Consider the following 26788-nt stretch of genomic DNA (forward strand, 5'->3'; position numbering starts at 1 on the left):
ATTGAATGGAATGAGGCCAGGTGCAGTGGCTCACGCCTGTAATCCCACCATTTTGGAAGGCCAAGGCTGGTGGATCATTAGATGTCAGGAATTTGAGATCAGCCTGGCCAACATGGTGAAACCCTATCTCTACTAAAAAAACAAAAATTAGCCGGGCCTGGTGGCAAGCACCTGTAATCCCAGCTACTTGGGAGGCTGAGGCAGGAGAATCACTTGAACTCAGGAGGCGGATGTTGCAGTGAGCTGAGATCGAGCCACTGCACTCCAGCCTGGGCAACAAAGCGAGACTCCATCTCAAAAAAAATAAAAAATAAAATAAAATTAAATTAAATGAGACAAGTTATCGCTATGTTGCCCAGGCTGCTGATACTGAACTCCTGGCCTCGAGTGACCCTTCTGCCTCGGCCTCCCAAAGTGCTGGGACTACAGGTGTGTCACCATATGGATAGGTTGGCCTTGAACTCCTGACCTCAAGTGATCCACCTTGGCCTTTCAAAGTGTTGGGATTACAGGCGTGAGCCACCACGCCTGGCCCCTTGTCTCAATTAATCAAAAAAAGGCCTAGGCGACAGAGCAAGACTCTGGGGAAAAAAAAAATATATGTATATATATATGTGTATATATATGTATATATGTGTATATATGTGTATATATGTGTATATATATGTGTATATATATATGAATGGAATGATATTCTCATAACCCCTTGGAAACGTTATTACTTCTGTTTAACAGATGAGGAATATAAGACAGAAGCTGAGTAATTTGCAGCCACACACTACTAAATGGTAGCATTGGGACTGTAATCCGGGCCTTCTGATTCTTTTTAATTATTTGTATTAATTTTAATTTTATTTTATTTTTAAAGAGATGGAGTTTCGCTATGTTGCCCAGGGTGGTCTGGAACTCTCAGGCTCAGGTGATCCTCCTGCCTGGGTCTCCCAAAGGGCTGGGATTTCAGGCGTGAGCCGCCATGCCCTGCCGCAGGCTTTCCGATTCTGAACCATAGAGTCAATGAAACTGTCCTCTATCCCCTCCAGAGATGTTTGCCTGGACCCTGTTTTCCTCAGGATATCAATGAATAGTTCATGAGTTTAGTGAGCAAAGGTCAACCTCCATCAGGCGCATGCGTCCCTTCCTTTTCCCATGGAGGAAGAGACGCCTCTTTTCCTTCCGCTTTGCTTGTCTTTTGGCCCCGGCGACTCACCATCGTCAGTGCGCAACCGTTCGCTAACTGAAATGATGGCGACTGGAACGCCAGAGTCTCAAGCGCGGTTCGGTCAGTCCGTGAAGGGGCTTCTCACGGAGAAGGTGACCACCTGTGGTACTGACGTAATCGCGCTCACCAAGCAGGTGCTGAAAGGCTCCCGGAGCTCCGAGGTGAGCTGGAAGTGGACTCTCCCGGCCTGATAGTCCGGGGAGTCGCAGTCTTTCGTTGCTGTGGGAAGGAGGTCGCGTTGCATCTTGGGAATTGTAGGCTGTGAAGTACTTGCTATGAGTAGGTCTTCTTCGCGGAGGCGCGTGTTGCATTCTGGGGTGTGCAGTCTCTTTGGTTAGGGACAGTGTGTGAGGGTTGGGGGAAGAAGCGATGCCATGGGAACCTGTGCTTTAAAACAGCTTTTTGGGAGGCCGAGGCGGGCGGATCACCTGAGGTCGGGAGTTCGAAACTAGCCTGACAATCATGGAGAAACCCCCGTCTCTACTAAAAAATAATAATAATTAAAAAAATATATAGCCGAGCGTGGTGGCACATGCCTGTAATCCCAGTTACTTGGGAGGCTGAGGCAGGAGAATTGCTTGAACCTGGGAGGCGAATTATATATATAAGTATTATATATTACGTATTATATAATATATACGTATATATTATATATAATATACGTATATATTATATATAATATACGTATATATTATATATAATATACGTATATTATATATAATATACGTATATATTATATATAATATACGTATATATTATATATAATATACGTATATTATATATAATATACGTATATTATATATAATATACGTATATTATATATAATATATACGTATATATTATATATAATATACGTATATTATATATAATATATACGTATATATTATATATAATATATGTAATATATATTATATATATTTTCAAGTAGAGGTGTTTATAGTTAACCACCTGTAAATATTCAACATATTCATCATAATAAACGTACATTTATTTAGCATTTTATATGTGCTAGACACTGTTGTCTTTTATGGAGTTTAATTCATGAAGTCTTTAGAATGACTAATTGAAGGAAGTACTTTTCCTTTTTTTTTTTTTTGAGACAGAGTCTAGCTCTGTCGCCAGGCTGGAGTGTAGTGGTGTGATCTTGGCTCACTGCAACTTCCGCCTCCTGGGTTCAAGTGATTCTCCCGCCTCAGCCTCCTGAGTAGCTGGGATTACAGGCATGCACCACCACACCTGGCTATTTTTGTATTCTTAGTAGAGATGGGGTTTCACCATGTTGGCCAGGCTGGTCTCGAACTCTTGACCTCATGATCTGCCTGCATCAGCCTTCCAAAGTGCTGGGATTACAGGTGTGAGCCACCGCTCCTGGCAGCATTGCTTCTTGAGCAGTCTCCACATAGCTATTTTGTTTGATTAACTGAGAATTTCATGTGTAAAACACTCATTCCACAGTATTCATTTAACAAATACTTATTGGGTGTCTGCTATGTGCCAGGAACTGCTCTAGGTACACAGAATAAACAAAACTAAATCCTTCTACTTGGGAAGTTTACATTTTAGTGAAGAGACAGACGATAAACAAGTGAAACAGAAAAAAATCAGGTGGTGGTAAATCCTGTGAAGCAAAATTAATCTGGGAATAGAGAGTGATGAAAGGGTTAATCTTTGTTTGTTTGTTTGTTTGTTTTGAGACAGAGGAGGAGTCCCACTAGCTCTGTCACCCAGGCTAAAGTGCAGTGGCCCGATCTCGGGCTCACTGCAACCTCCGCCTCCTGGGTTCAAGCGATTCTCCTGCCTCAGCCTCCTGAGTAGCTGGGATTATAGGCGCCTGCCACCACACCCAGCTAATTTTTGTGTTTTTAGTAGAGATGGGGTTTCACCATGTTGGCCAGGCTGGTCTCAAACTCCTGACCTCAAGTGATCCTTCCCGCTTTGGCCCCCCAAAGTGCTGGGATTACAGGCATGAGCCACCACACCCGGTCGAAAGGGTTAATCTTAAACAGATGATCAGGGAAGGGGTCTCTGGGGAGAGAGCCTGTGAGGAGAAACACACTGACATTTGCCCACAGCATGATGAGTGGTTATGACTCATAGGCTTGTCTCTTGCATGCCTGCGCTTCTCCTCCTCCATTTGAGTTGTGTGCTTAGTGAGGGTCCGTTGTGTTTTTTTCTAAACATCATGTGTCTGTGGGCTGGGCGCAGTGGCTCATGCCTGTAATCCTAACACTTTGGGAGGCCGAGGCAGGATTGCTTAAGCCCAGGGGTTTGAGACCAGCCTGGGCCACATAGTGATATCTTGTCTCTGTAAAAAAAGGAAAAAAAAAAAGAATGAAAACAATTTTTTAAATGTGTGTATGGCACTTATGCTTACAGTTGCAACTACGTAATTTAATGAAATAATACGAAAAATGAAATATGAGTACCAAAAAAGAGGGTTGCTATTGCTATGAAAACTAAGTTGAAAATCAGAAACACTTGTTGAAGATGAGTAGCTAAGACAAATTGTTATTGAGTTAATTATGAACAAGTTAATGGTAAAAGCCTAGGAGAAAAATTTATAGAAATCTAAAAAGATTCTGTAGTGAAGATTGTTTTACAGGTGTATTCAAGATGTTCTTCCATTTTAAAGAAAGCAAAACTAGAAATCTCAGATGGTATGTTATGTGTCTGGTCTGTTTATGTAGGAAAGTGATGCAGAATGCCAATGAATATATCAAGGAAAAGCCTTGGCTTTACATTACAACAGCCCCTGCCTTCAAGGCAACCACAACTCCCATCGAGTCTGTTTTCTAAATGTCTCACAAATCCTTTGTTTCTTTTCTTCTCGGCTACTTCTGTGTTTCAGGCCATCCTCATTCCTTGCTTAGAGTACTGCTATGTCATCCTAACCAATCTCTCTGCCTCATTCCCCACTCTAGTCCACCTGCTTACCACATTTCTAAAACAGAAAAATGGATCATGCCATTTTTCTCTAGAATTACACACAAAGATGAATTCTAAACCCTAACTTTTAAGTCTCAGATTAGAAGTCACTTCTTTTAGGGACCTTTCCTGAACACCTACCCCTGTAATCAGTTAGACACTCCTGCCCCACTACATGCTCCCGGAGCAGCCAATGCTTCCCCATCAGCACTTACCATAAGGTGATTTAAGTGCCTATGTTCCCTTTGTAACCCCTCCAGATTCTGAGCCCCGTTATCACTCTTAACCAGAGTAAGGGCATATGTTAAACACTCAACAAATGTTTATTAAATGAGTAAGTGAATGAAGTAGATTGTTAGAACCCTTTTTTTTCTGCCATCGGTTTGTAAGTCACCATCTCCCATCTATAGGAGTTTGAAGTTTTCCCTTAAAAGTAGCCACAGGAGGAACAGGTACTCTCATAATTGTTGGTGGGAATGCAAAGTGGTACAGCCCTAAAGGAGAGGAATTTGGCAATATGTAGCAAAATTAAAACCCCACAGTCACAAATCACAGTCCTGTGAGTCCATCCCAAACATATGCTGGCAAAAAGATGCAAAGATAGGAGATATTTGTAACAGTAAAAGCTATGAGATAAGATCCAAGATTTGAGAATTTTTTGTACCACTACTTACCGTGGCAAAAGACTGGGAACAGCCTCCAAATCCGTCAGCAGAGAACTGACTGAATAATGTTATGGTCACCTGTAGAGTGTGGTACTCTGCAGTTGTAAAAGAGCAATGGATTCATTAGGAGATAGCAATTGAATAGGAGATTCAATATGTATTGCTGCAGATAACCCTCAGGGATCTATTGCAAAGTGAAAACAGCAAGGTGTAGGCTGGGCACGGTGGCTCATGCTTATAATCCCAGCACTTTGGGAGGCTGAGGCAGGCAAATCACTTGAGCCCAGGAGTTTGAAACCAGCTTGGGCAACATGGCAAAACCCCATCTCTACAAAAAAATACAAAAAACTATCTGCGCATGGTGGCATGCACTTGTAGTCCCAGCTACTCTGGAGGCTAAGGTGGAAGGATCACCTGAGTCCGGGAGGTTGAGGCTTCAGTGAACAGTGATGGTGCCACTGCGCTCCAGCCTGGGTGACAGAGTGAGACCATGTCTCAAAAAAAAAAATATATATATATAGAGAGAGAGAGAGAGAGAGAGCGAGAGAGAGAGAGAGCAAGGTGTAAACAAGTACACATAGTATGTTACATTTTAAGTAGGAAGGTGGTATGGAGGAAAATAAATACATGTGTCCATTGTTTAAAAAGGAACAATGGAAAGAAAACCACAAAGCTAATAAAAATAGTTATGCATCGGGCTGGGTGTAGGGGCTCATGCCTGTAATCCCAGTACTTTGGGAGGCTGAGGCGGGTGGATCACCTGAGGATGGGAGTTTGAGACCAGCCTGGCCAACACGGTGAAACCTCGTCTCTACTAAAAATATAAAAATTAGGTGAGCGTGGTGGCATGTACCTATAATCCCAGCTACTCAGGAGGCTGCTGCAGGAGAATCTCTTGAATCTGGGATGCGGAGGTTGCAGTGAGCCAAGATTGCATCACTGCACTCCAGCCTGGGTGACAGAGTGATACCCTGTTTCAAAAAAATGAAAATTAAAAAATAAAAAAATAGTTTTGCATGTGGGGGAGAGAACAGGGAAAGAAAGGGACAGAGATGGAAAATCCTATTTTATTGTTTTGACTTTAGACATCCAGAAAGGGTTACTAACTTTAAAACTTTAAATAAAGTTGCCCTGGGTTGGGGAAGAAATCTGGCAATCCTAGTTACTTTGAAGTCACGCTACCCTTTTCACTAGAGTCTCCCTGACCCAAGAGAACAGGGAAGGGCCGGTAGGATACACATAACAGTAGCTCCTTTTACTTGGCTGGATTTAGGTATGCCAGGAGCAGGGTGCAGTATTAGGCCAGAAATCTCTGTTGGTCTCTGCTTGCCTCTCAGTGCTAATGCGGTCAGCTCTCCTTGACTGTAGACCATCCAGCCAAATCCAAGCTCTGCTTTTCTCTTTTGGACTCAGGACCCATTAAACTCAGTAACCTCATTAAATTCTGCCTGCACATTTCTCCTTTCTTTTCTTTTCTTTTCTTTTTTTTTTTTTTGAGACAGAGTCTCACTCTGTTGCCAGGCTGGAGTGCAATGGTGCGATCTCGGCTCACTGCAACCTCTGCCTCCCAAGTTCAAGAGATTCTCCTGCCTCAGCCTCCTGAATAACTGGGATTACAGGCACGTGCCACCATGCCTGGCTAATTTTTGTAATTTTGGTAAAGGGGTTTTGCCATGTTGGCCAGGCTGGTCTTGAACTCCTGATCTCAGGTGATTGCCTGCCTCGGCCTCCGAAAGTGCTGGGATTACAGGCGTGAGCCACCGCACCTGGCCATCTCCTTTCTTTTCTTTTTCCCAGCCCTGTCTGGTCATCTTTTATGGGGTGGTTCCCCATTTTAAGCCCTGAGCTTCTCCTCATGGCTTCCCCACACCCCCCACTGTTTCTCTTATTCCATTTTTCTTTTCTTTTTTTTTTTTGAGACAGGGTCTTGCTTTGTCGCCCAGGCTGGAGTACAGTGGTGCGATCTTGGCTCACTGCAACTTTCGCCTCCTGGGTTCAAGCAATTCTCCCACCTCAGCCTCCCGAGTAGCTGGGATTACAAGCGCAGCCACCATGCCCAGCTAACTTGTATTTTTCGGTAGAGTGGGGTTTCACCATGTTGCCCAGGCTGGTCTTAAACTCCTGACCTCAAGTGATCCACCCACCTTGGCCTCCCGAAGTGCTGAGATTACGGGCATGAGCCACCGCACCTGGCCTTCTCTTATTTCATTTCTAAATAGCTGTATTCCTCTGTCCTTTTCAGCCCCATTCTAACTCTTGCATCTTTACTACTTTCAAACAACCCCAAATCTCAAATCTGCCTTTAAAGAATTAAGAGTCATGTTCTCTCACTGGACTTGTGGAGCCAAAGTTTTTTTGCAGACTTCTCTTAGCACTTAATGAATACACTGTGCCAACAGCCCAGCAGTTAGGAAGCACTTGATTTCTCAGGCAGTGGCCTTTGAAACAGATGTCGGGTCCGTGCCAGAACTGCCATAGTGCCAATGAAATGAATTTTCAACATGAACAAATAGAAAATTATCCTTCATTAAATTTTGAGTGTTTGTGGTTGTATAGGGTGGAGGAGTGGGAGAGGAGAGAGGGTAGTAGTGTAACAGCTGCAAAGAGAAGATTACAGGAAGTTTGGGAATTTTGATTATTACCATTTTATTTTTGTCTTCCAGCTGCTAGGTCAGGCAGCTCGAAACATGGTACTCCAGGAAGATGCCATCTTGCACTCAGAAGATGTAAGAAACAACTTTTTTTTTTTAATGATTTGGGTTTATGTATATGGTTTGTGTGGCCACAGGAAAGTGGAAATGTTCTATTTCTCTCTCTCTTTTTTATGCAGAGTTTAAGGAAGATGGCAATAATAACAACACATCTTCAATACCAGTGAGTATGCCCCCTCCAGCAACTGTTTGCTGCAGAATCATTATCCCTGGTCTGCTTTCATGGACTTTGTGCTTCAGCACTTTCCTGTGGAGGCCAGAGTGGGAGTAAAGGTGGGGGTGGCCAAGGATGACTTTTCTCGATGGCAAAGATGCCTGAGACTACAGAAGAAGTGGGGGTAAAGGATGAGAATCAGGAGCAGAGTCCACCCTTTATGAACCTCCCCATGTTAAATTGAGGGCTCCTCAGAGAGAGACTATAAACCCTGTAAAGGCAGGGCTCGTGCCAGGACCATGCTAGCACTGTACTTGGCACCTGTGAGGCTGTTCATCAGTATTTGATGACTGACTGTGCCCAAGGTCTCTTCTGGGAAGTTAAGTTGGGTCCTCTACTAGGGAATCAAGTATAACATACCTGTATCCTACATGGTACATAGGTAACTGTGGCACCTGCTACATATAAATCATGTAGGGAATTTTGAAATATAAGACCCCCCCTTTCTCCATTATAATTTGCTCTTCATCTTATTTCATGTTGTTTTATATTTTATGTACTGATATTATACTTATGTACCTCTTAGAAATCTATGGTTGGGGCTGGGCGTGGTGGCTCACACCTGTAATCCCAGCACTTTGGGAGGCCGAGGAGGGCGGATCACCTGAGATCAGGAGTTCAAGACCAGCCTGGCCAACATGGTGAAACCCCGTCTCTACTAAAGATACAAAAAAGTAGCCGGGTGTGGTGGTGGGTGCCTGTAATCCCAGCTACTCAGGAGGCTGAAGCGTGAGAATTGCTTGAACCTGGGAGGTGGAGTTTGCAGTGAGTGGAGATTGCACCTCTGCACTCTAGCCAGGGTGACAAAAGTGAAACTCTGTCTCCAGAAAAAAAAAAAAAAAAAAAAGAGGCTGGGCACAGTGGCTCATGCCTGTAATTCCAGCACTTTGGGAGGCTGAGGCAGGTGGATCACCTGAGGTCAGGAGTTCTAGATTAGCCTGGCCAACACGGCAAAACCCCGTCTCTACTAAAAATACAAAAATTAGCCGGGTGTGGTGGCACACACCTGTAATCCCAGCTACTCGGGAGGCTGAGGCAGGAGAACTGCTTGAGCCCGGGAGACGGAAATGGCAGTGAGCTGAGATCGGGCACCACTCCACTCCATCCTGGCGACAGAGTGAGACTCTGTCTCAAAAAAAACAAAAAAACAAAAACAAAAGCAAACAAACTATATATATATGGTTAGGAATTTCACTCTTCGATATTTAAATAGCTAATGTTTGTCATAATCATTAGTCATTCTTTGGGTATCTACATATTAGGTATTAGGTATGTGACCATTTGATTCCATATACACAGACTAATTTTAAGCCATGCATGTAGTTTGTTGAACCACATTTCTCACTCTGGGAGAGTGTTACTATCTGTTTGGGTTTAGATTCCATCTTTTCAGCAGCTCTGCACTCAGGAATCCCTGTTCAATAGCACAATCTTAGGGTAGGATGGACAGAAATACAGAATGTGACATAAGCTGAAATTTCTTCTGCCTATATGTATTATCTGGTCATAAATGAAACTTCTACTAGTTCACTTACGTGTATTTTCCTCTTTCCTTTTCTGATTTAGGCAAGAAGCTATTCAGAAGAAGTAAGTAACCCCAAAGGTAGAGGAGTAGGGAACCAACTGAAGCAGGCTGGGGGGATTTATACTGCTGGGTCCAGAATCAATACAAAACCCTGGTTGACACCTGCCCTCAAATTGAAATATGCTCTGGGATACTCACTTGGGATTTAAAGATACAGCATATTTCAAAGGTGTGCAGTAACTCAACTCACTGCTATTAATAGTAAAACTTTCTAAAAGTTATGGGGTATAGAGACCAATCTTAAGGAGTAGAAAACCTTTTACATTGGTAATATTCATTAAGCAGAGTAAATGTGCAAAAACCATTAAACAGCCTTGTTTTCTAAAATGGATTAAATTTGTCCCTTGCAACATTGTTTACATTGCTAATTGGCTTTGCAAACCTTTCTTCAGAGTTTAAACACTTCTGGGACACAACTGGACCAATATAAATTTTGATTTACATGCAACAGTATTTATGCATTAAAGTACAGATAGCTTGTACAGGACAGGTGTAGTGGCTGGCTCATGCCTGTAATTGCAGGACTTTGGAAGGCTGAGGCTGGAGGATTGCTTGAGCCCAGAGTTTGAGATTGCCTTGTGCAGCATAGTGAGACTCTGTCTGTAATGGGAAAAAAAAAATTTGTAAATAGTTGTACAAAGATGTCTTTATTATTGCTCATTTCAGATAAACCCTGTCTCTATTCTAATTTCTAGTGTTGAACAGTCATCGGATCTACAGGACCAGTTGAATCATCTGTTGAAATAGAATGACATGTAAGAGTGCTGTAGGACTCCTTTGCCTAATGCTGAGGAGTAAATACCTTACACAGCTGTCCTCTGGGTTTGGTTTTCTATTTTCTTCTCCCAAAGTTAAGTTAGAAAAGTTCTGTGTTAGGGCCGGGCGCGGTAGCTCACGCCTGTAATCTCAGCACTTTGGGAGGCCGAGGCGGGTGGATCACGAGGTCAGGAGTTCGAGACCGCCTGGCCAAGATGGTGAAACCCCGTCTCTACTAAAAATACAAAGAATTAGCTGGGCGTGGTGGCGGGCGCCTGTAATCCCAGCTACTCGGGAAGCTGAGGCAGGAGAATCGCTTGAACCCGGGAGGTGGAGGTTGCAGTGAGCCAAGATGGCGCCACTGCACTCCAGCCTGGGCGACAGAGTGAGATTCCATCTCCAAAAAAGAAAAAAGAAAAAAGAAAAGTTCTGTGTTGATGTACAGTTTCTCCTAAGAAGAAGCGAGGTGGTTGAATTTTGGAAGCACTTCTTGAATCGGATTAACCCATGCTCTTATTGAATTTTTTCATCTGCTCTGTTTAGTTTGATATTAAAGCAAAATTAAGAGGTCTTAGTTTTTCCTATAGAACTTTTAATATGTCAAAAGCTATATTGTCTAAATTTCAGTACTTAAGCAAATACTGAGTAGTGTTTTAAATTCAGAAATAGAGCTTCTATTATGAACACATGAGAATGATTTTTTTCTCTTAATCATTATTAAGGAAATATTTTAATTTCATGGTCATATAATGGTGATAAGTAATACCTGATTGTTTCCTTTTCTGTTCTAGTAACTCAGAGGAGATACGTGTTTTATTTGTGATAGCAAATTCCTAAATGAACATTAGGCAAGTGGTATCATTATCAGGCCAGCTGCAGCCTCTTGCCTTGACCTGCATTCCTAGAATTTCTTTGTTGCTGTAATTCTTGATTAAGTGACCTTGACTTTCATTTTGTAATTTTGCTAATCATCAGCAAATTCACTTGCATGACGTTACTGCCAAATATGAAGGCAGTTGAATTATTATGAGTGATTGTGGCAGAGGTTTGTGCCATGGTGAAAACTTTGATGTTTGTCTGTGTTCATTGGATCCATCTTTTTAAATGACATTACCATGAGTCTGTTGTCAAACCTAAATATCTTTGTTTGAATTTAAAATGGGACTCTATATTGTTGTAGTTCAGGTCTTCATTGACTAAGAGATTGAGAGAAATCTGACATGAGAAAATATTGTTTTCACTGCAGGAATAAAGAGGAAGTAACAGTGAATCCAATATAGTTCATATTGTTATTGTCCAATCATCAAGTTAACTAAGCGTTATCAGATTATGTTTATTTCTCATACATATGGATATTAACTTAAGGTAAAAAAGCTAGATGTGAAGGATCTGAAAAAGCATTAATTTATGTACTAATTCTATAAACATGTATTAATAATTGCAGTATTATTAAATACAGATGGACTCAATGTACCTTTGAAAAGACCACTAATTTAGAAAACAAAGCTAAGTGCAGTCATTACAAGAAGCAAAGAAATACTTAAGTTAGAAAAAAATTAAAATGAAAGGATGGTCTAAGTTTTCTTCATGCTGGAACAAATGTTAAAGAAGCAGTGATTGCTTACATTGTATGTGATAAAATATTAATACCTTTCACAATCAAAATTTTAATAGTAAATATAAGATAAAATTTATATTAAATAATGAAAACGTATTTGTACTGAATTTAGTCACTAGAGAACATCGTAACAAAATACATGAAACAAAAGTAGCCAGAAATGTGAGAACAGGTGGAAATGTATACATTATTTGATGGTTTGTTTTTTTATGGAAATAAACAACATACATAGAATTAAATGGTGATCAAAAACATGGAAAAAATACTTCACTAAATAACGTCTAAGTTGTAGAGGTTGTGCCGGAAGATAATATTTTTAAAATAACAAATGTTCAAATGCCATAAAAGAAAATTTGTGTGATAATACCAAAGCAGTACTATAAGAAAATAAGCATGCTTTAAATCCCTGTATTAGGGATAGAGTGGAAATTTTTTTTTTTTAAGGGGTATATAGTTAGAATTTAGAAAGAATGGAAATGGAAATAATAAAACTAAACAAATTAGAAAAAAATAACAAATTAGAAAAAATAAAAAGTATTAAGTAGTTCTTGTAGATTAAATGGGTAAAGTGTCAGCTCAGCCAGAAAAGTACAAATTAGTAAATTCGTAATTGAATAGGCAATATATAAAATCAATGAGATTTGAAAAGAGTTATCAGTTTGCTGCAAAAAATGTGATTAATATATGCCCAGCTCCTTATAAAGATAAAAAATTATGAAACTGACACTTTTAACAGAGAATATTCCAGATTGGTTATGAGAAATAACCCACAAACTAAGAATAACCAATTAAAATGGCATTTGCTTGTGAAAGCTTTCATGAGACTTTTCCAAACTGTCAAAGAACATATACTCCTGGCCAGGCGTGGTGGCTCACGCCTGTAATCCCACCACTTTGGGAGGCCGAGGCAGGCAGATCAGAGGGTCAGGAGTTCGAGACCAGCCTGGCCAACATGGTGAAACCCCGTCTCTACTTAAAAAATACAAAAATTAACCAGGCATGGTGGCACATGCCTGTAATCCCAGCTACTCAGGAGGCTGAGACAGGAGAATTGCTTGAACCCAGGAGGCAGAGGTTGCAGTGAGCCGAGATCGAGCCACTGCACTCCAGCCTGGGTGGCAGAGCAAGACTCCATCTCAAAAAACAAAACAAAACAAAACGAAAAACCCCTATACTCCCAAAATATAGAAAATGATAAGACACTAATTCATTTAATGAAGTAAATGGGATTTTCATTTTAAAAATAAAATTATGTAAGAAAGATGATGCAAGAGGATGTAAGATAATGTAGGTGATTTTTTTATGAGTATAGATGCAAAAATCCGAATAAAATCTTAGAAAACTGAATAGAGAAATATTTTGAATAATTGTTCATGTAACTCCAGAATTTCAAAGTTGATGTAATAGTTACAAAACACATTACATTAATAAGAAATAATAAAATCTTTTATCACTATAATATATACCAAAAAGGCATTTAAAATACACTTTCTATTTCAAAAAAACTTAAAAGAATTTTTTAAAAGGGTATGTTTTAAAACCCAACATAATATTTGATGAAGAAGAGTCATATAACCCCAGAATATTAGAGCTGTATGGGGCCTTAAAAGTTATTAAATTCTGGCCCCATGTTTTACAGATGAAAAAAACACAGCCAGGAAGATGAAATGACTTACCCAAGGTCACTGAGCTTGATGGTAGGTCTTTTGACTACTAGTCTGGCTCTATTACCTGTTAGTTTCCTTATGCATAGAAACAAGGGTGCCACCTTCATTACTAGTCTTCAACATAATACTAAAGAGCTCTTAGAAAAGGAAAGGATCTTGGAAGTAGCTGAATCCAGTCCATTTGCCCCTGCTTCTGCATCTCAGGTGAGCCATCATCCAGTCATTCATCTGCTTCTGCTTCTCATATTTGGGGAATCCTTTACTTAGGAGTGCTGATCCTTTTGGAAATCTCCACTTCTTGAAAGATGGTTCTGTGTAATGAACCAAAATCTGCCTTTCTGGATAATCCTGGAATTGTCACTCCAGTAGCTTCCAAGATAGAATGTGTGATGGTGTGCACAGGCCTCCGTTAAAGGGTAGGGAAGAAAATTTCTATGTATGTTAGTTTTTTATCTTAAAAAAATTAGCTTTTGTGAGGCTGGGCGTGGTGGCTCACGCCTGTAATCCCAGCACTTTGGGAGGCCGAGGCGGGCAGATCACGAGGTCTGGAGATTGAGACCGTCCTGGCTAACACAGTGAAACCCCGTCTCTACTAAAAATACAAAAAATTAGCTGGGCGTGGTGGCAGGCGCCTGTAGTCCCAGCTATTCGGGAGGTGAGGCAGTAGAATGGCATGAACCCGGGAGGCGGAGCTTGCAGTGAGCTGAGATCCTGCCACTGCACTCCAGCCTGGGTGACAGAGCGAGACTCTGTCTCGAAAAAATAAAAAAGCTTTTGCCAATATTTAAAATATGACTTGATGTGAGAGTCCTAATTTCTTCTACGCAGTATACAGATATATAGCATTCCTGTCATTTAGCAGGGGTGATAGTAAAACAAAAAAACAAAAAACCCCACAAAACCTGTGGTGAGGCACTGACCAATCAGAATGATTGATGGTCACAGTCTGGTCCAAAATTAGCCCCCACACCAGACACCATGGAGGAAAAGTGAGAATAACTCAATTTAAGTTGACGGTTTGTTTTATTGCAGTTTATCTGTGTGTGAATAGGTAGATTTAAGGATTGTTGGCCAGGTGTGGTGGCTCACGCCTGGAATCCCAGCACTTTTAGGAGGCAGAGGCAGGCGGATCACTTGAGATCAGGAGTTCGAGACCAGCCTGGCCAACATGGTGAAACCCTGTCTCTACTAAAAATACAAATTAGCCAGGCATGGTAGTGCATGCCTGTAATTCCAGCTACTTGGGAGGCTGAGGCAGGAGAATCGCTTGAACCGGGGAGGCAGAGGTTGCAGTGAGCCGAGATTGCGCCATTGCGCTCCAGCTTGGGCAACAAGAGCGAAACTCTGTCTCAAAAAAAAAAAAAAAAAAAAAAAAAGGATTGTCAAATGATTCTTGTAAGTAAACCATAAATTAAAGATAACAAGCACAAGAGAAAAATGATACAGCCCTTTCCTTGACCTCTCACTAATCTGCCCTTTTAAGATAAAGATATCATTTTAACTATGAGAAGGTAACTGCTTTTCTAAAGGAGCTCATTTTATGAAGAGAATATTTTGAAAACTAATATTTAGGAGTGTTTTCACCATTCTATGATTGCCCAAAAACTAAGTGATACTTATAAAAACACTAAGTTTTATACATATACTAGTTGGAAATATTCCAAGCTGTAGAAATATTCCAACAAGGATTATTTCCATGGGGTTAATTTGTTAAAAATATAAAAGACACCACCTTTCTATTAATTTGTAACAACTAATTGACATCAGAGAAGATGAAAATTTACTAGCTGGATATCAACCAGATTTTTGTATTATTGGCAATTGAGATTGAAAAATGAATGAAGGAGTCTACTTCATCCATTTAGATATCCTTTCACTTGGATCTCCCTGTTTCCTTACTGTCCTAATGAATAGAAATGATCGTTACAAGCTGGGCATGGTGGCTTGCACCTGTAGTCCCAGCTACTGGGGAGGCTGAGGAGGGAGGATGGCCTGAGGCCAGAGTTGAAGGATCCAGAGATGATTGCGCAGTGACGCTAAGCTTGGGCCACAGAGTTGAGACCCTGACTCTAAAATTTTTTTTTTAATTTAAATTATAAAAAGAGAAATGCTTGTTACAATCACAAAAGGAAACAAGATATACACATATAATTGTGGAAGTAAAAATAATTAAAAAATACTTTCAGGTGCTCACTTCAGCAGCACATATATTACAGTTGGAACGATAGAGAAGATTTGCATGGCCCCTGTGCAAGGATGACATACAAATTCGTGAAGTGTTCCATATTTAAAAAAACAAAAAATACTTTTGGGCCTGGCACTGTGGCTCATGCCTGTAATCCAAACACTTTGGGAGGCTGAGGCGGGCGGATTGCTTGAACCCAGGAGTTGGAGACCAGCCTGGACAACATGGTGAAATCCCGTCTCTATAAAAAAATACAAAAATTAACCAGGTGTGGTGGTGCACGCCTGTAATCCAAGGTACTTGGGAGGCTGAGGCAGGAGGATCGCTTGAGCCAGGAGGTTGGGCCTGGGTAACAGAGACCGTCTCAAAAAAATTTAAAAATTAAAAAAAAACTTTCTGCAAGATGAAGTGACAATACCTAGAAAATACATGTGACTTGACCAAAAATTACTATAGGTGAAAATAAATTTAGCAAAGTTGCTTTCCTAAATACAACCCAAAATAGACTGGGAACAGCTACATACTGTTAATGGTTCCATCTGTGTGACATTCTAGAAAAGGCAGAACTATAGGGAGGGAAAACATCTGTGGTTGCACAGGAGCTAGGGGTGGGAAGAGGGAATTTACTACAAAGAGGCACGAAGAAACTTGTGGGCCAGAGCTATTTTGGTCTCAGTTTTGGTGATGTATATACGTTTGCCAGAGTTCACAGAACTGCACACTGAAGAAAGATGGATTTCACGGAATGTGAATTATATCTCAACAAACTTGACTTTAAAAAACAGATCGAGAAAAGATGATTCTATTCCCAAAAAGGGGGAGGGGGGAAGATCATTATATAGGTGAGTGTTTATTTAAAGCAGAGTACGAGATTTATCCGTGAAAATCGCGGTGGAGCGAACAAGGGGGATGCTGATACCGACCTCCTGGTTGGAAAGCCTGTAGAGCAGCGCGGATGACAGTGGAACAGCGGGTCAGGCGGTGGGCGCCGGAGCGAGGGGCTGGAGCGGGATGGGCGGGCGGAGCAAGCCTGCCAGCCTGGGCGGGGCCTCGGCACAGGAGCCGGCTGCGGGAGCCCGCCGTCCCGAGTCGCAGGCCGAGGAGACAGTGAGTTCGCGCCCTGGGCGCCCCGCCCCAGCCCCCAGCCCCTTCCCTGGGCCCCCGCAAGGCGGGAACGCGAGCGCCTCCCCCGAGCTGTGTCTCGAGACCTTTGTCCTCCCCGCACCCCTCGGCCCGCTGCCTGCCCTTTACTGGCCCCCTCCCTCATGCCCGTCCCTCAGCACCCTCTTCCTTTCAACTAACTTTCCCGCTCCCTACAGTGGCTGCACCTCGTGACGCTGAGATACAGAAGGACGTGCAGGTGAGAGCTGTAGGGCCTGGAATGGCCCAAGTGGAGCCTAGGCTAATGGAAGTCTGGCCTGGCCCGCACCCTGTCCCCCGGGACTCCTGGAGTCGGGGTAGGGCAGGGTCTAGGCTTCGACCTTTCCAGGGAACTGAGGTCGGCCAAGTGGAGGTGGAGGTGGTGACGGAGCCCTCGCGCTGCAGTCACAGCTCTTCTCCCTCTCTACCCCTCACTCCACTGTGGGACGCTGGGTCAGACCTACTACGGGCAGGTGCTGAAGAGATCGGCAGACCTCCAGACCAACGGCTGTGTCACCACAGCCAGGCCGGTCCCCAAGCACATCCGGGAAGCCTTGCAAAATGTACACGAAGAAGTAGCCCTAAGGTAGAGTGCCCTGTGCTGTCCCCAGGAAGACCCCAAACAGCAGTTTTCCCAAAAGATAATGATGCAGGTCACTAGGGAATTAACCCGTAGCCACCAACCCATCAGCTTGCCTTGTCTATTGTAAAAATCCTAAATCTCAGCACCCATCATCTTACTGCTCTAAGAACCTCCGATGAATCTGGGCGCGCCAGTGAGCCTGTAGTCCCAAGTGCTTGGGAGGCTGAGGCAGAGGATCGCGTGAGCCCAGAAGTTACAGGCTGTAGTGTGCGATCCGGGATGTGAATAGCCACTGCACTCCAGCTTGGTCAACATAGCCAGATGCATCTCTAAAATAAATGCGTATTTTTAAAAAATTGCCCCCCCCCCCAAAAAAAAGAACCTCCAGTGTGAACACTCTGTAGTCCCTACCCATGCTCACAGAATACAGTCACACTCACTGGATCTGCCATTCAAGATATGCGCAGTTCAGCACCCACTAATCAACCTTGGCCCTTTTGACCCTTCCCTTCCTCACTCCATCAGCACTGCCTGCCCAGCCGGCAGTCACCAATTTGGAAAGTCTTCCCTTTTCTTTCTCCTTCCCAACCCTGCGCATCCAGCACCACGCTGCTGTCCCACCTACTGCATGGAGCCTTCTCTAATCCTTGAGCGGCCTCTTCCCCAAACTGCCACAGCACTCTGTCACTTGGTCTGTCCGTAAATCATGGGAAGTGTTTTCTGTGCACGATGTTTTATCTCGCCTCTTAAATACACCTACGCGGCGGGGAGCGGTGGCTCACGTCTGTCATCCCAGAACTTGGGAGGCCAAGGCAGGTAGATCACTTGAGGTCAGAAGTTCAAGATCGACCTGGTCAACATAGTGAAACCCCGTCTCTACTAAAAATACAAAAATTAGCTGGGTGTAGTGGGGCACGCCTGTAGTCCCAGCTACTTGGGAGGCTGAGGGAGGAGAATCACTTGAACGTGGAAGGCGGAGGTCGCAGTGAGCGGAGATTGCGCCACTGCACTCCAGCCTGGGCAACAGAGCAAAACTCAGTCAAAACAAAACAAAACAAAACAAAAGGCCGGGGGTGGTGGCTTATGTCTGTAATCCCAGCACTTTGGGAGGCCGAGGCGGGAGGATCACGAGGCCAGGAGATCGAGACCATCCTGGCTATCATGGTGAAACCCCGTCTCTACTAAAAATACAAAATATTGGCCTGGTGCGTTGGCTCACGCCTGTAGTCCCAGCACTTTGGGAGGCCAAGGCAGGAGGATCACGAGGTCAGGAGATCGAGACCATCCTGGCTAACATGGTGAAACCCCGTCTCTACTAAAAATACAAAAATATTATCCGGGCGTGGCGGCGCGCGCCTGTAGTCTCAGCTGCTGGGGAGGCTGAGGCAGGAGAACGGCGTGAACCTGGGAGGCGGAGCTTGCAGTGAGCTGAGTTCGAGCCACTGCACTCCAGCCTGGGTGACAGGGCAAGACTCCGTCTCAAACAAAACAAAACGAAATAAATCAAAACAAAAAACGCCTATGGGACAGAAACCTTACATTTTTTCCTCAATAACTAGTGCAGTCCTGGGCCTGAATTAGAAGCTCAGCTAATGATTAAATGTATTTATTCAACACATTATTTTATTTTATTTATTGATTTTTGAGACGGAGTCTCACTCTGTCTCTTAGGCTGGAGTGCAGTGGCGCCATCTCTGCTCACTGCAACCTCTGCCTCCTGGGTTCAAGCCATTCTCCTGCCTCAGCCTCCCGAGGAGCTGGGATTACAGGTACCTGCTACCGTGCCCAGCTGATTTTTTGGTATTTTTAGTAGAGACAGGGTTTCACTATGTTGGCCAGGCTGGTCTCCAACTCCTTGCCTCAAGCGATCCGCCTGCCTTGACCTCCCAAAGTGCTGTGATTATAGGCGTGAGCCACCGCGCCTGGCCTGAACACATTATTTTAGGTGGCTTATGAAGTCTTAGTGCCTAGCACATGCCCAACAATACTGTGGTAAAGCAGATACAGTCCCAGCCTTCATGGGTGTCCAGTTCAGTGGAGACTAAACATCAGAAGTATGAGTGAATGATGCAAGAAAGAAGGAAGGAAGGAAGGAAGGAAGGAAGGAAGGAAGGAAGGAAGGAAGGGTGGGAGGAGGGAAGTATGTATAAGATTTAGTGGTTTCATGTCTTACAGTCTCCAGGGAAAAAATATGTGTTTTCCATTTCCCAGATATTATGGCTGTGGTCTGGTGATCCCTGAGCATCTAGAAAACTGCTGGATTTTGGATCTGGGTAGTGGAAGTGGCAGAGATTGCTATGTACTTAGCCAGCTGGTTGGTGAAAAGGGACACGTGACCGGAATAGACATGACCAAAGGCCAGGTGAGGCATGATTTGGAAGACAAGGAGAAAAAGATTCTCAAAAGCATTCTTTGAAAAATAAAGTTGTTTTCTTCGTGGTTCTTCAAGGATAATTTAAGAAAGCTTCTAGTTAGCAATGCTCATTTGTGCCACTAGTGCTTCCTGTCTTGGAAACTGATAGCTTGAACAATTAGGGGCTGTTCTGGGTGAACACAAGAGTCGGAGGTTTGCTCTGATATGAATATCGTGACGATAGAGTGGACTTTGATCTTTCCCTTCTTGCTGCCATCTATCCTGAAAGATTTTGTTATTGAATGAGGAGTTTATTCAAGCCAAACTGCACGGGCAGCAGGGAGTTTATGTCCCAGGTTGTAGCATATCCTACGTGTCCACAGGAATCTTGTATGTTTATCCAAAATAATCTAGGGGAAGTATATTCTGTTAGTGATAGGAAATTTTTAGGAAAAAGTCATGTATTTTTTTCAAAATATTATCAAAACTATATTTTTCTTACTTTAGGTGGAAGTGGCTGAAAAGTATCTTGACTATCACATGGAAAAATATGGCTTCCAGGCATCTAATGTGACTTTTATTCATGGCTACATTGAGAAGTTGGGAGGGGCTGGAATCAAGAATGAGAGCCATGATATTGTTGTGTAGGTCTATATTCTTACTGTTATGACTATAGCCCATTTTCTTTATTATTATTATTATTATTTTTTGAGATGGACTCTCGCTCTGTCACCCAGGCCAGAGTGCAGTGGCCCATTGTCAGCTCACTATAACCTCTGCCTCCCAGGTTCAACTGATTCTCGTGCCTCAGCCTCCCAAGTAGCTGGGATTATAGGCACACGCTACCACACCCAGCTAATTTTTAAAATCTTCTTTTAGTAGAGACAGGGTTTCACCATGTTGGCCAGGCTGGTCTCAAACTCCTGATCTCAGGTGATCCACCCGCTTCCACCTCCCAAAGTGCTGGGATTACAGGTGTGAGCCACTGTGCCCAGCCCTCATTTCCTTTTGAACACAGAGATGTCACCATTACTGTTTGCTGAATTGACTCTCATTTAGGGTGTTAAACTAAACTTAGCATGGCTTACTGACGGGAGAGAGCTGGTTTGAGCTGCTGGAGCTCACCAGCAGCAGAACACACCAGACCAAGAGGGAACTTACTTGAAACTTAACCACAAACCAATGAACCCAAAAGACCAGCAGGACCACTAAGTTTGCTCCTACAATACATGCTGACCTGTATCTTTCATAATATTTTCATGGTAAATTATAGGATTCTATTTCCTTTTTTCCCTCAAGTTGTTATTGTCAAATCATGCCCAAGTGACAGCTGCCTTTGAGGAACATAGCCTGTTTACATGAAGCATAAGAAATGCCTTGTGCCGGCCGGGGGCGGTGGCTCACGCCTATAATCCCAGCATTTTGGGAGGCCGAGGCAGGTGGATCACGAGGTCAGGAATTCGAGACCAGCTTGAACAACATGGCGAAACCCCGTCTCTACTAAAAATACAAAAATTAGCTGGGTGTGGTGGCACACGCCTGTAATCCCAGCTATTTGGGAGGCTGAGGCAGGAGAATCACTTGAACCCGGGAGGTGGAGGTTGCAATGAGCCGAGATTGCGCCATTGTACTCTAGCCTGGGCAACAGGAGTGAAACATCCTCTCGGGGGGGAAAAAAAAAAGAAAGAAATGCCTTGTGCAGTAGGCATCTGGTCTGAGGTTTCATCTTGTTACATGGTGAACATCAGGACAGAAACAAGTAAGAATCATGCCTGATGTTATTTTCTGCACATTCAAACTTGCTAACAATTTATTGAGATTTTAAGCACTCTGTCTCTGATCTTGGGGAAAAGCTTAGTTGAAGGCATTAGAAAGAGAGGAGGGAGGCAATAAGAATGGGGTAGCTTTGACAGAACGGTGGGAACCACCTTTAGGGTCTGAAAGGATTTGCAGATCTCTGAGTATTGTGAAGATTTGCTCAACATTTCATCTGTTCTCTTTTAGATCAAACTGTGTTATTAACCTTGTGCCTGATAAACAACAAGTGCTTCAAGAGGCATATCGGGTGCTGAAGGTGAGGAGGAGAGTGAGATAAATTATCTTTGAACATCAGTGAGAGCTGATGGGTTAAGTCTTGTTTGTTCCCCCTTGAACTAAGAGCTCAAATTCTCTTAATTTATCCATTAAATGAATAAGGGGTGGCAAAAGGGGGAAGGGGCAGGAATACCCCGGATATGGATTACTTTCCCTCTCAGGTTGCAAAAGGTAGTAAATCCGAGGTGACAGTTGTCACTGAATGTGTTAAGGTATTTGCTTTCTTGATTGTCTCTCCTATTTGCTGCTGTACATGATCCTAGAAGAGCATCTGTGGAGCTATAGGAATCTTTGCACTGACTACTAATGATTGCTTTGAATATACTCTCTTCTAGCATGTACAGTGTTTCTCAGGGCTTCTGATTTCTTATCTGTCATGATTTCAGATCTTTGGGAAGTTACAGAAGATGGAACTTTTACATTAACTACTTTCTAAAAGGAAAGCTTGCAGGAGCTCCACAGCCTTCATTGTATCATGAGATGTGTATCTTCATGATAGTAGATGAGATATTCAGCCGGGTGCAGTAGCTCACACCTGTAATCCCAGCGCTGTGGGAGGCCGAGGCGGGCAGATCACCTGAGGTCAGGAGTTTGAGACCAGCTTGGCCAACATGGAGAAACCCTGTCTCTACTAAAAATACAAAAATTAGCTGGGTGTGGTGGTGCGTGCCTGTAATCCCAGCTCCTCGGGAGGCTGAGGTAGGAGAATAACTTGAACCCAGAAGTCAGAGGTTGCAGTGAGCCAGGATCGTGCCACTGCACTCCAGCCTGGGAGACAGAGCGAGACTCCATCTCAAAAAAAAAAAAAAAAAAAGATTCTAGCTGGGTGGGTGGTACATGCCTGTACTCCCAGCTACTTGGATGCTGAGGCAAGAGGATTGCTTGAGCTCTGGAGTTTGTGTCCAGCTTGGGCAATATAGTGTGATCCCTGCCTCTAAAAAAAATGTTTTTTTTTTGAGATGGAGTCTCACTTTGCTGCCCAGGCTGTAGTGCAGTGGCAGGATTTCATCTCACTACAACCTCTGCCTCCTGGGTTCAAACAATTCTTCTGCCTCAGCCTCCCTAGTAGCTGGGACTACAGGCATGTGCCACCATGCCCAGCTAATTTTTGTACTTTTAGTAGAGACAAGATTTCACCATATTGGTCAGGCTGGTCTCGAACTCCTGATCTCATGATCCGCCTCAGCCTCCCAAAGTGCTGGGATTACAGGCATGAGCCGCTGTGCCTGGCCAAAATTTTTTTTTAAATTGACAACATATTTTTGAGATTTTTGGTTTACAAAGCTGTCATAGAACTCAAATACAAATATCTATATAGAAATGATTTAATGATTTAGTGATGTCTTTGTTAGTATGTCATTTTACACGCCAGTTCACTGTCTCCACCAAAAATGTACTTATAAAAGGTAGAAACACTATTATAGAATCTAGATCTCCAGGTTTCCAGGTTTTTGAAATTAGCTAAATAAAATGTTAAGTCCCTGATCACTCATTTGCCTTACATTTTAAGGATAATATTTTAAAGATATAATGTGTTGTTATAAAAGTAAATAACAATATTACAAAAAGTTATATTTTTTAATAGAAATGGGGTCTTGCTGTCACCCAGGCTGGAATGCAGTGTCACTATCTGTACCCTCTAACTCCTGAGTTAGAGGGTACAGATAGTGACATTCACTGTACCCTCTAACTCCTGGGTTCAAACAATCCTCTTGAGTAGCTAGGACTCCAGGCACATGCCACCATGCCCAGCTAATTTTTAAATTTCTATATAGGAGAGAGGGTCTTGCTGTGTTGCCAAGGCTAGTCTCAAACTGCTCTCCTCCAGCAAGCCTCCCACTTCGGCCTCCTGAGTCATTGGGATTAGAGGCCTGAGCCATCATACCTGGCAAAGTTATACCATTCTTAAGAGATAAAAGATTATCCTCTTAAGAGGATTATATCCTCTGTTAGTTCTACAATGACCTGGGGCTGCTTTTGGTTCAGATTGGCTAAAAATTTAAATGTAAGTAACCTGAAAATCTTTATTTAGGAGACAGACACTCTTAGAATGTGATTTTATTACCTGTTGGATAAGCCACTGGGAGGAAAAAAAACCTTGGCACTTGACTATTGATTATAACTAAAGAGGCAGCTGTTATTTGTTCACAAAGGGTCAGCTTAAACATTGCTATTGATTTTTAAATTTGATTTTGTTCCCCTATTCCTTTCTTTGTTATCTGGGGTCAATGTAATCATTAATCATCTTGTTTGGACTAAAATGCCTCTGTTTCAGCATGGTGGGGAGTTATATTTCAGTGACGTCTATACGAGCCTTGAACTGCCAGAAGAAATCAGGACACACAAAGTTTTATGGGGTAGGTGATTTTGTTTAGTTTAGTATTAAGGCAGATGGTTGTACATGTGCAGAACTCCTTTCTGCTAATAGCCAGGATGAGGCTATATGAGATCACATGGGGTTAGGCCATGAGGCCAAGGTTCCATTCTTCCTCTGCCATTCAAAAGTGATAGGGCTTTGGATAGTTTAATTCATCTCTTTGAGTTATCGTTTTCCAAATTGTAAAATGTAAATAATAATACAATCTGCCTTATAGGGCTGTTATGAAGATTAAATGGGATAAAGAATGGGAAAAATACTTTGAAAACTCTAGTGTGGAAATGAGGACAATTGTTCCCGAGCTGGTGTCCTCTTAGTCCCCTTATGTTCTCATTATTATTGTGTTCTTTATTCCTTTATTATCATTTTAATAGTCTGGAAGTTGAGATAAATGCATGCTTTTCATCAGTCTATGAAATCAAAAGTTCTTATTCTTAAAATAATATTAACTTTATTCTTACTATGTAATAATAAATAGGTACCGTTAACAAGTTGGAAAGTGCCAAAAAAAAAAAAAAGAAAAAATTACTAAGCTGGACACAGTGGCACACACCTGTAACCCCAGATATTTGGGAGGCTGAGACAGGAGGATTGCTTGAGCCTAGGAGTTCAGGTACAGCCTGGGTGTCATAGTAAAACCCTATCTCTTAAAAAAATTACTTATAATCATATAACCCAGTGATAACTTCTTTTTTTTTTTTTTTTTTTTTTTTTTTTTGAGATGGAGTCTCGCTCTGTCACCCAGGCTGGAGTGCAGTGGCGCAATCTTGGCTCACTGCAACCTCCACTTCCCGGGTTCAAGTGATTCTCCTGCCTCAGCCTCCCAAGTAGCTGGGATTACAGGTGCATGCCACCATGCCCAGCTAATTTTTGTATTTTTAGTAGAGATGGGGTTTCACTGTGTTGGCCAGGCTGGTCTCCAACACCTGACCTCATGATCTGCCCACCTCGGCCTCCCAAAGTGCTGGGATTACAGGCATGAGCCACCGCGCTTGGCCTATGATTTATTTTTTATACTACTTTATTCACATAACAGTGCTTTTCAGAATGTGGCCTACTGCATACATGAATATTATGCTTGCAGCTGAGTAGAACCAATCCACCAGTGAGTGTCCTGAAGAATGGTTCCTAGAGACCATCAGCTAGCACACCCAGTCTTAACCATGGCTTTCTAGACCTTGGGGGGATGCTCAAGTTAGCTTCTACTGCTAGGATCTATGTTTTAACTAATACCATGTCCTAATTAATTATATAGAAGAATAGTTCCCTTAATACTGTATTAAGTGTTGGCTTGTCTGTGGTTTTTTGTTGTTGTTTGTTTTTTAGGTGAGTGTCTGGGTGGTGCTTTATACTGGAAGGAACTTGCTGTCCTTGCTCAAAAAATTGGGTTCTGCCCTCCACGTTTGGTCACTGCCAATCTCATTACAATTCAAAACAAGGAACTGGAAAGAGTTATCGGTAAGATATGACAGACAGCAGGGACTATTATAACTACAGCTTGAATGATTGAAATGTGGTGATTAGTAAGTAACTTCTGAGGGAGTCTCATTGAGGGATACTTTCTGTTATCTGGAAATAGTTATCTTGCCTCCTGTACAATGGTAACCCCCCCAAAATTTTGATATTTAATAAAGCACTTTGAAGTCATTCTGTAAATAGAGTGAAGTGCCCAGAAAGATAACTGATGACATGCAAGGAAGAAAATCATGTTTATAACATGTTTGCTCCTTGTCTGCTGAGCAAGGCAACAACTGGGGGAGTGCTGGAGATGAACCGTGAATAAATTCTATTTTTAGGTGACTGTCGTTTTGTTTCTGCAACATTTCGCCTCTTCAAACACTCTAAGACAGGACCAACCAAGAGATGCCAAGTTATTTACAATGGAGGAATTACAGGACATGAAAAAGAACTAATGTTTGATGCCAATTTTAAATTTAAGGTAAATAAAACAATTTCCATGACTTCTGGTATTCTTTCTGCTCTTGCCCTTGCTCCAGCTATCTTTTCTTGACTTTGCATTGCTTCCCATTTTTCTGGTGTTGGTTTGTTTGTGTGTGTGTTTAAATGTATGTGTGTGTTTCAAGTGGAGTAAAAAAGCATTTTTTTCCCAATACTTATTTATTTATTGACAGGGTCTCGCTCTGTCACCCAGGCTGGAGTGCAGTAGCACAATCATAGTTCACTGCAGCCTTGACCTCCTGGGCTCAAGCAATCCTCCCACCTCAGGCTTCTGAGTAGCTAGGACTACAGACGCATCACCACACCTGGCTAATATTTGTATTTTTTGTAGAGATGGGGTTTTGCCATGTTGCCCAGACTGGTCTTGAACTCCTGGGCTCAAGTGATGTGCCCACCTCGGCCTCCCAAAGTGCTGGGATTACAGGCGTGAACCACCGTGCCCAGCCCTCAATATTTATTATAAAAATGTTTTTGGCCAGGTGCGGTGGCTCACACCTGTAATCCTAGAACTTTGGGAGGCCGAGGCAGGCAGATTACCTGAGGTCAGGAGTTCGAGACCAGCCTGACGAACATGGCGAAACCCCATCTCTACTAATAAAAATACAAAAATTAGCCGGGCGTGGTGGTGGGTGCCTGTAATCCCAACTACTCTGGAGGCTGAGGCAGGAGAATTGCATGAACCCGGGAGGTGGAGGTTGAGGTGAGCTGAGATCATGCCATTGCACTCCAGCCTGGGC

The 26788-nt window shown here is 42.7% G+C and overlaps 2 protein-coding genes and 1 non-coding gene across 6 annotated transcripts in view; all 3 read left to right on the forward strand.

Moving 5' to 3' along the window:
• Positions 1-1157: 1157 nt before the first annotated feature.
• Positions 1158-11350, forward strand: BORCS7 (BLOC-1 related complex subunit 7). Of its 2 annotated transcripts, XM_063607875.1 has the most exons (6): positions 1158-1380; positions 7473-7535; positions 7640-7683; positions 9301-9321; positions 10015-10074; positions 10867-11350. In XM_063607875.1, exons 1-5 carry the CDS (start codon positions 1240-1242, stop codon positions 10064-10066), a joined length of 321 nt encoding a protein of 106 aa, XP_063463945.1. In that variant the 5' UTR covers positions 1158-1239; the 3' UTR covers positions 10067-10074; positions 10867-11350. The 2 variants fall into 2 exon arrangements, with proteins under 2 accessions (XP_063463945.1, XP_003825579.3); XM_003825531.6 differs by having other exon boundaries at positions 1159-1380; positions 10015-11350.
• A 4196-nt stretch (positions 11351-15546) lies between these two features.
• LOC112441024 (U6 spliceosomal RNA) lies at positions 15547-15651 on the forward strand. Its single transcript, XR_003029008.1, has one exon. It is a non-coding gene; the product is annotated as a U6 spliceosomal RNA (small nuclear RNA).
• A 323-nt stretch (positions 15652-15974) lies between these two features.
• AS3MT (arsenite methyltransferase) overlaps positions 15975-26788 on the forward strand; it is a 34663-nt gene continuing 23849 nt past the window's right edge. Inside the window, exons 1-9 of one of the 3 annotated variants that reach the window (XM_055093339.2) lie at positions 15975-16652; positions 16865-16905; positions 19480-19630; positions 20129-20265; positions 21626-21695; positions 23991-24072; positions 24571-24705; positions 25419-25550; positions 25889-26031. In XM_055093339.2, coding sequence (XP_054949314.1) covers positions 16557-16652; positions 16865-16905; positions 19480-19630; positions 20129-20265; positions 21626-21695; positions 23991-24072; positions 24571-24705; positions 25419-25550; positions 25889-26031 — 987 coding nt within the window. In that variant the 5' untranslated portion in view covers positions 15975-16556. Of the gene's footprint in view, positions 16653-16864; positions 16906-17143; positions 17272-19479; positions 19631-20128; positions 20266-21625; positions 21696-23990; positions 24073-24570; positions 24706-25418; positions 25551-25888; positions 26032-26788 lie in introns of all 3 variants that reach the window. The other 2 variants (XM_008950863.3, XM_063607874.1) reach the window with 2 other exon arrangements.

Source organism: Pan paniscus, chromosome 8 (assembly GCF_029289425.2).
Source record: "Pan paniscus chromosome 8, NHGRI_mPanPan1-v2.0_pri, whole genome shotgun sequence".
Classification (NCBI taxonomy): Eukaryota; Metazoa; Chordata; class Mammalia; order Primates; family Hominidae; genus Pan; species Pan paniscus.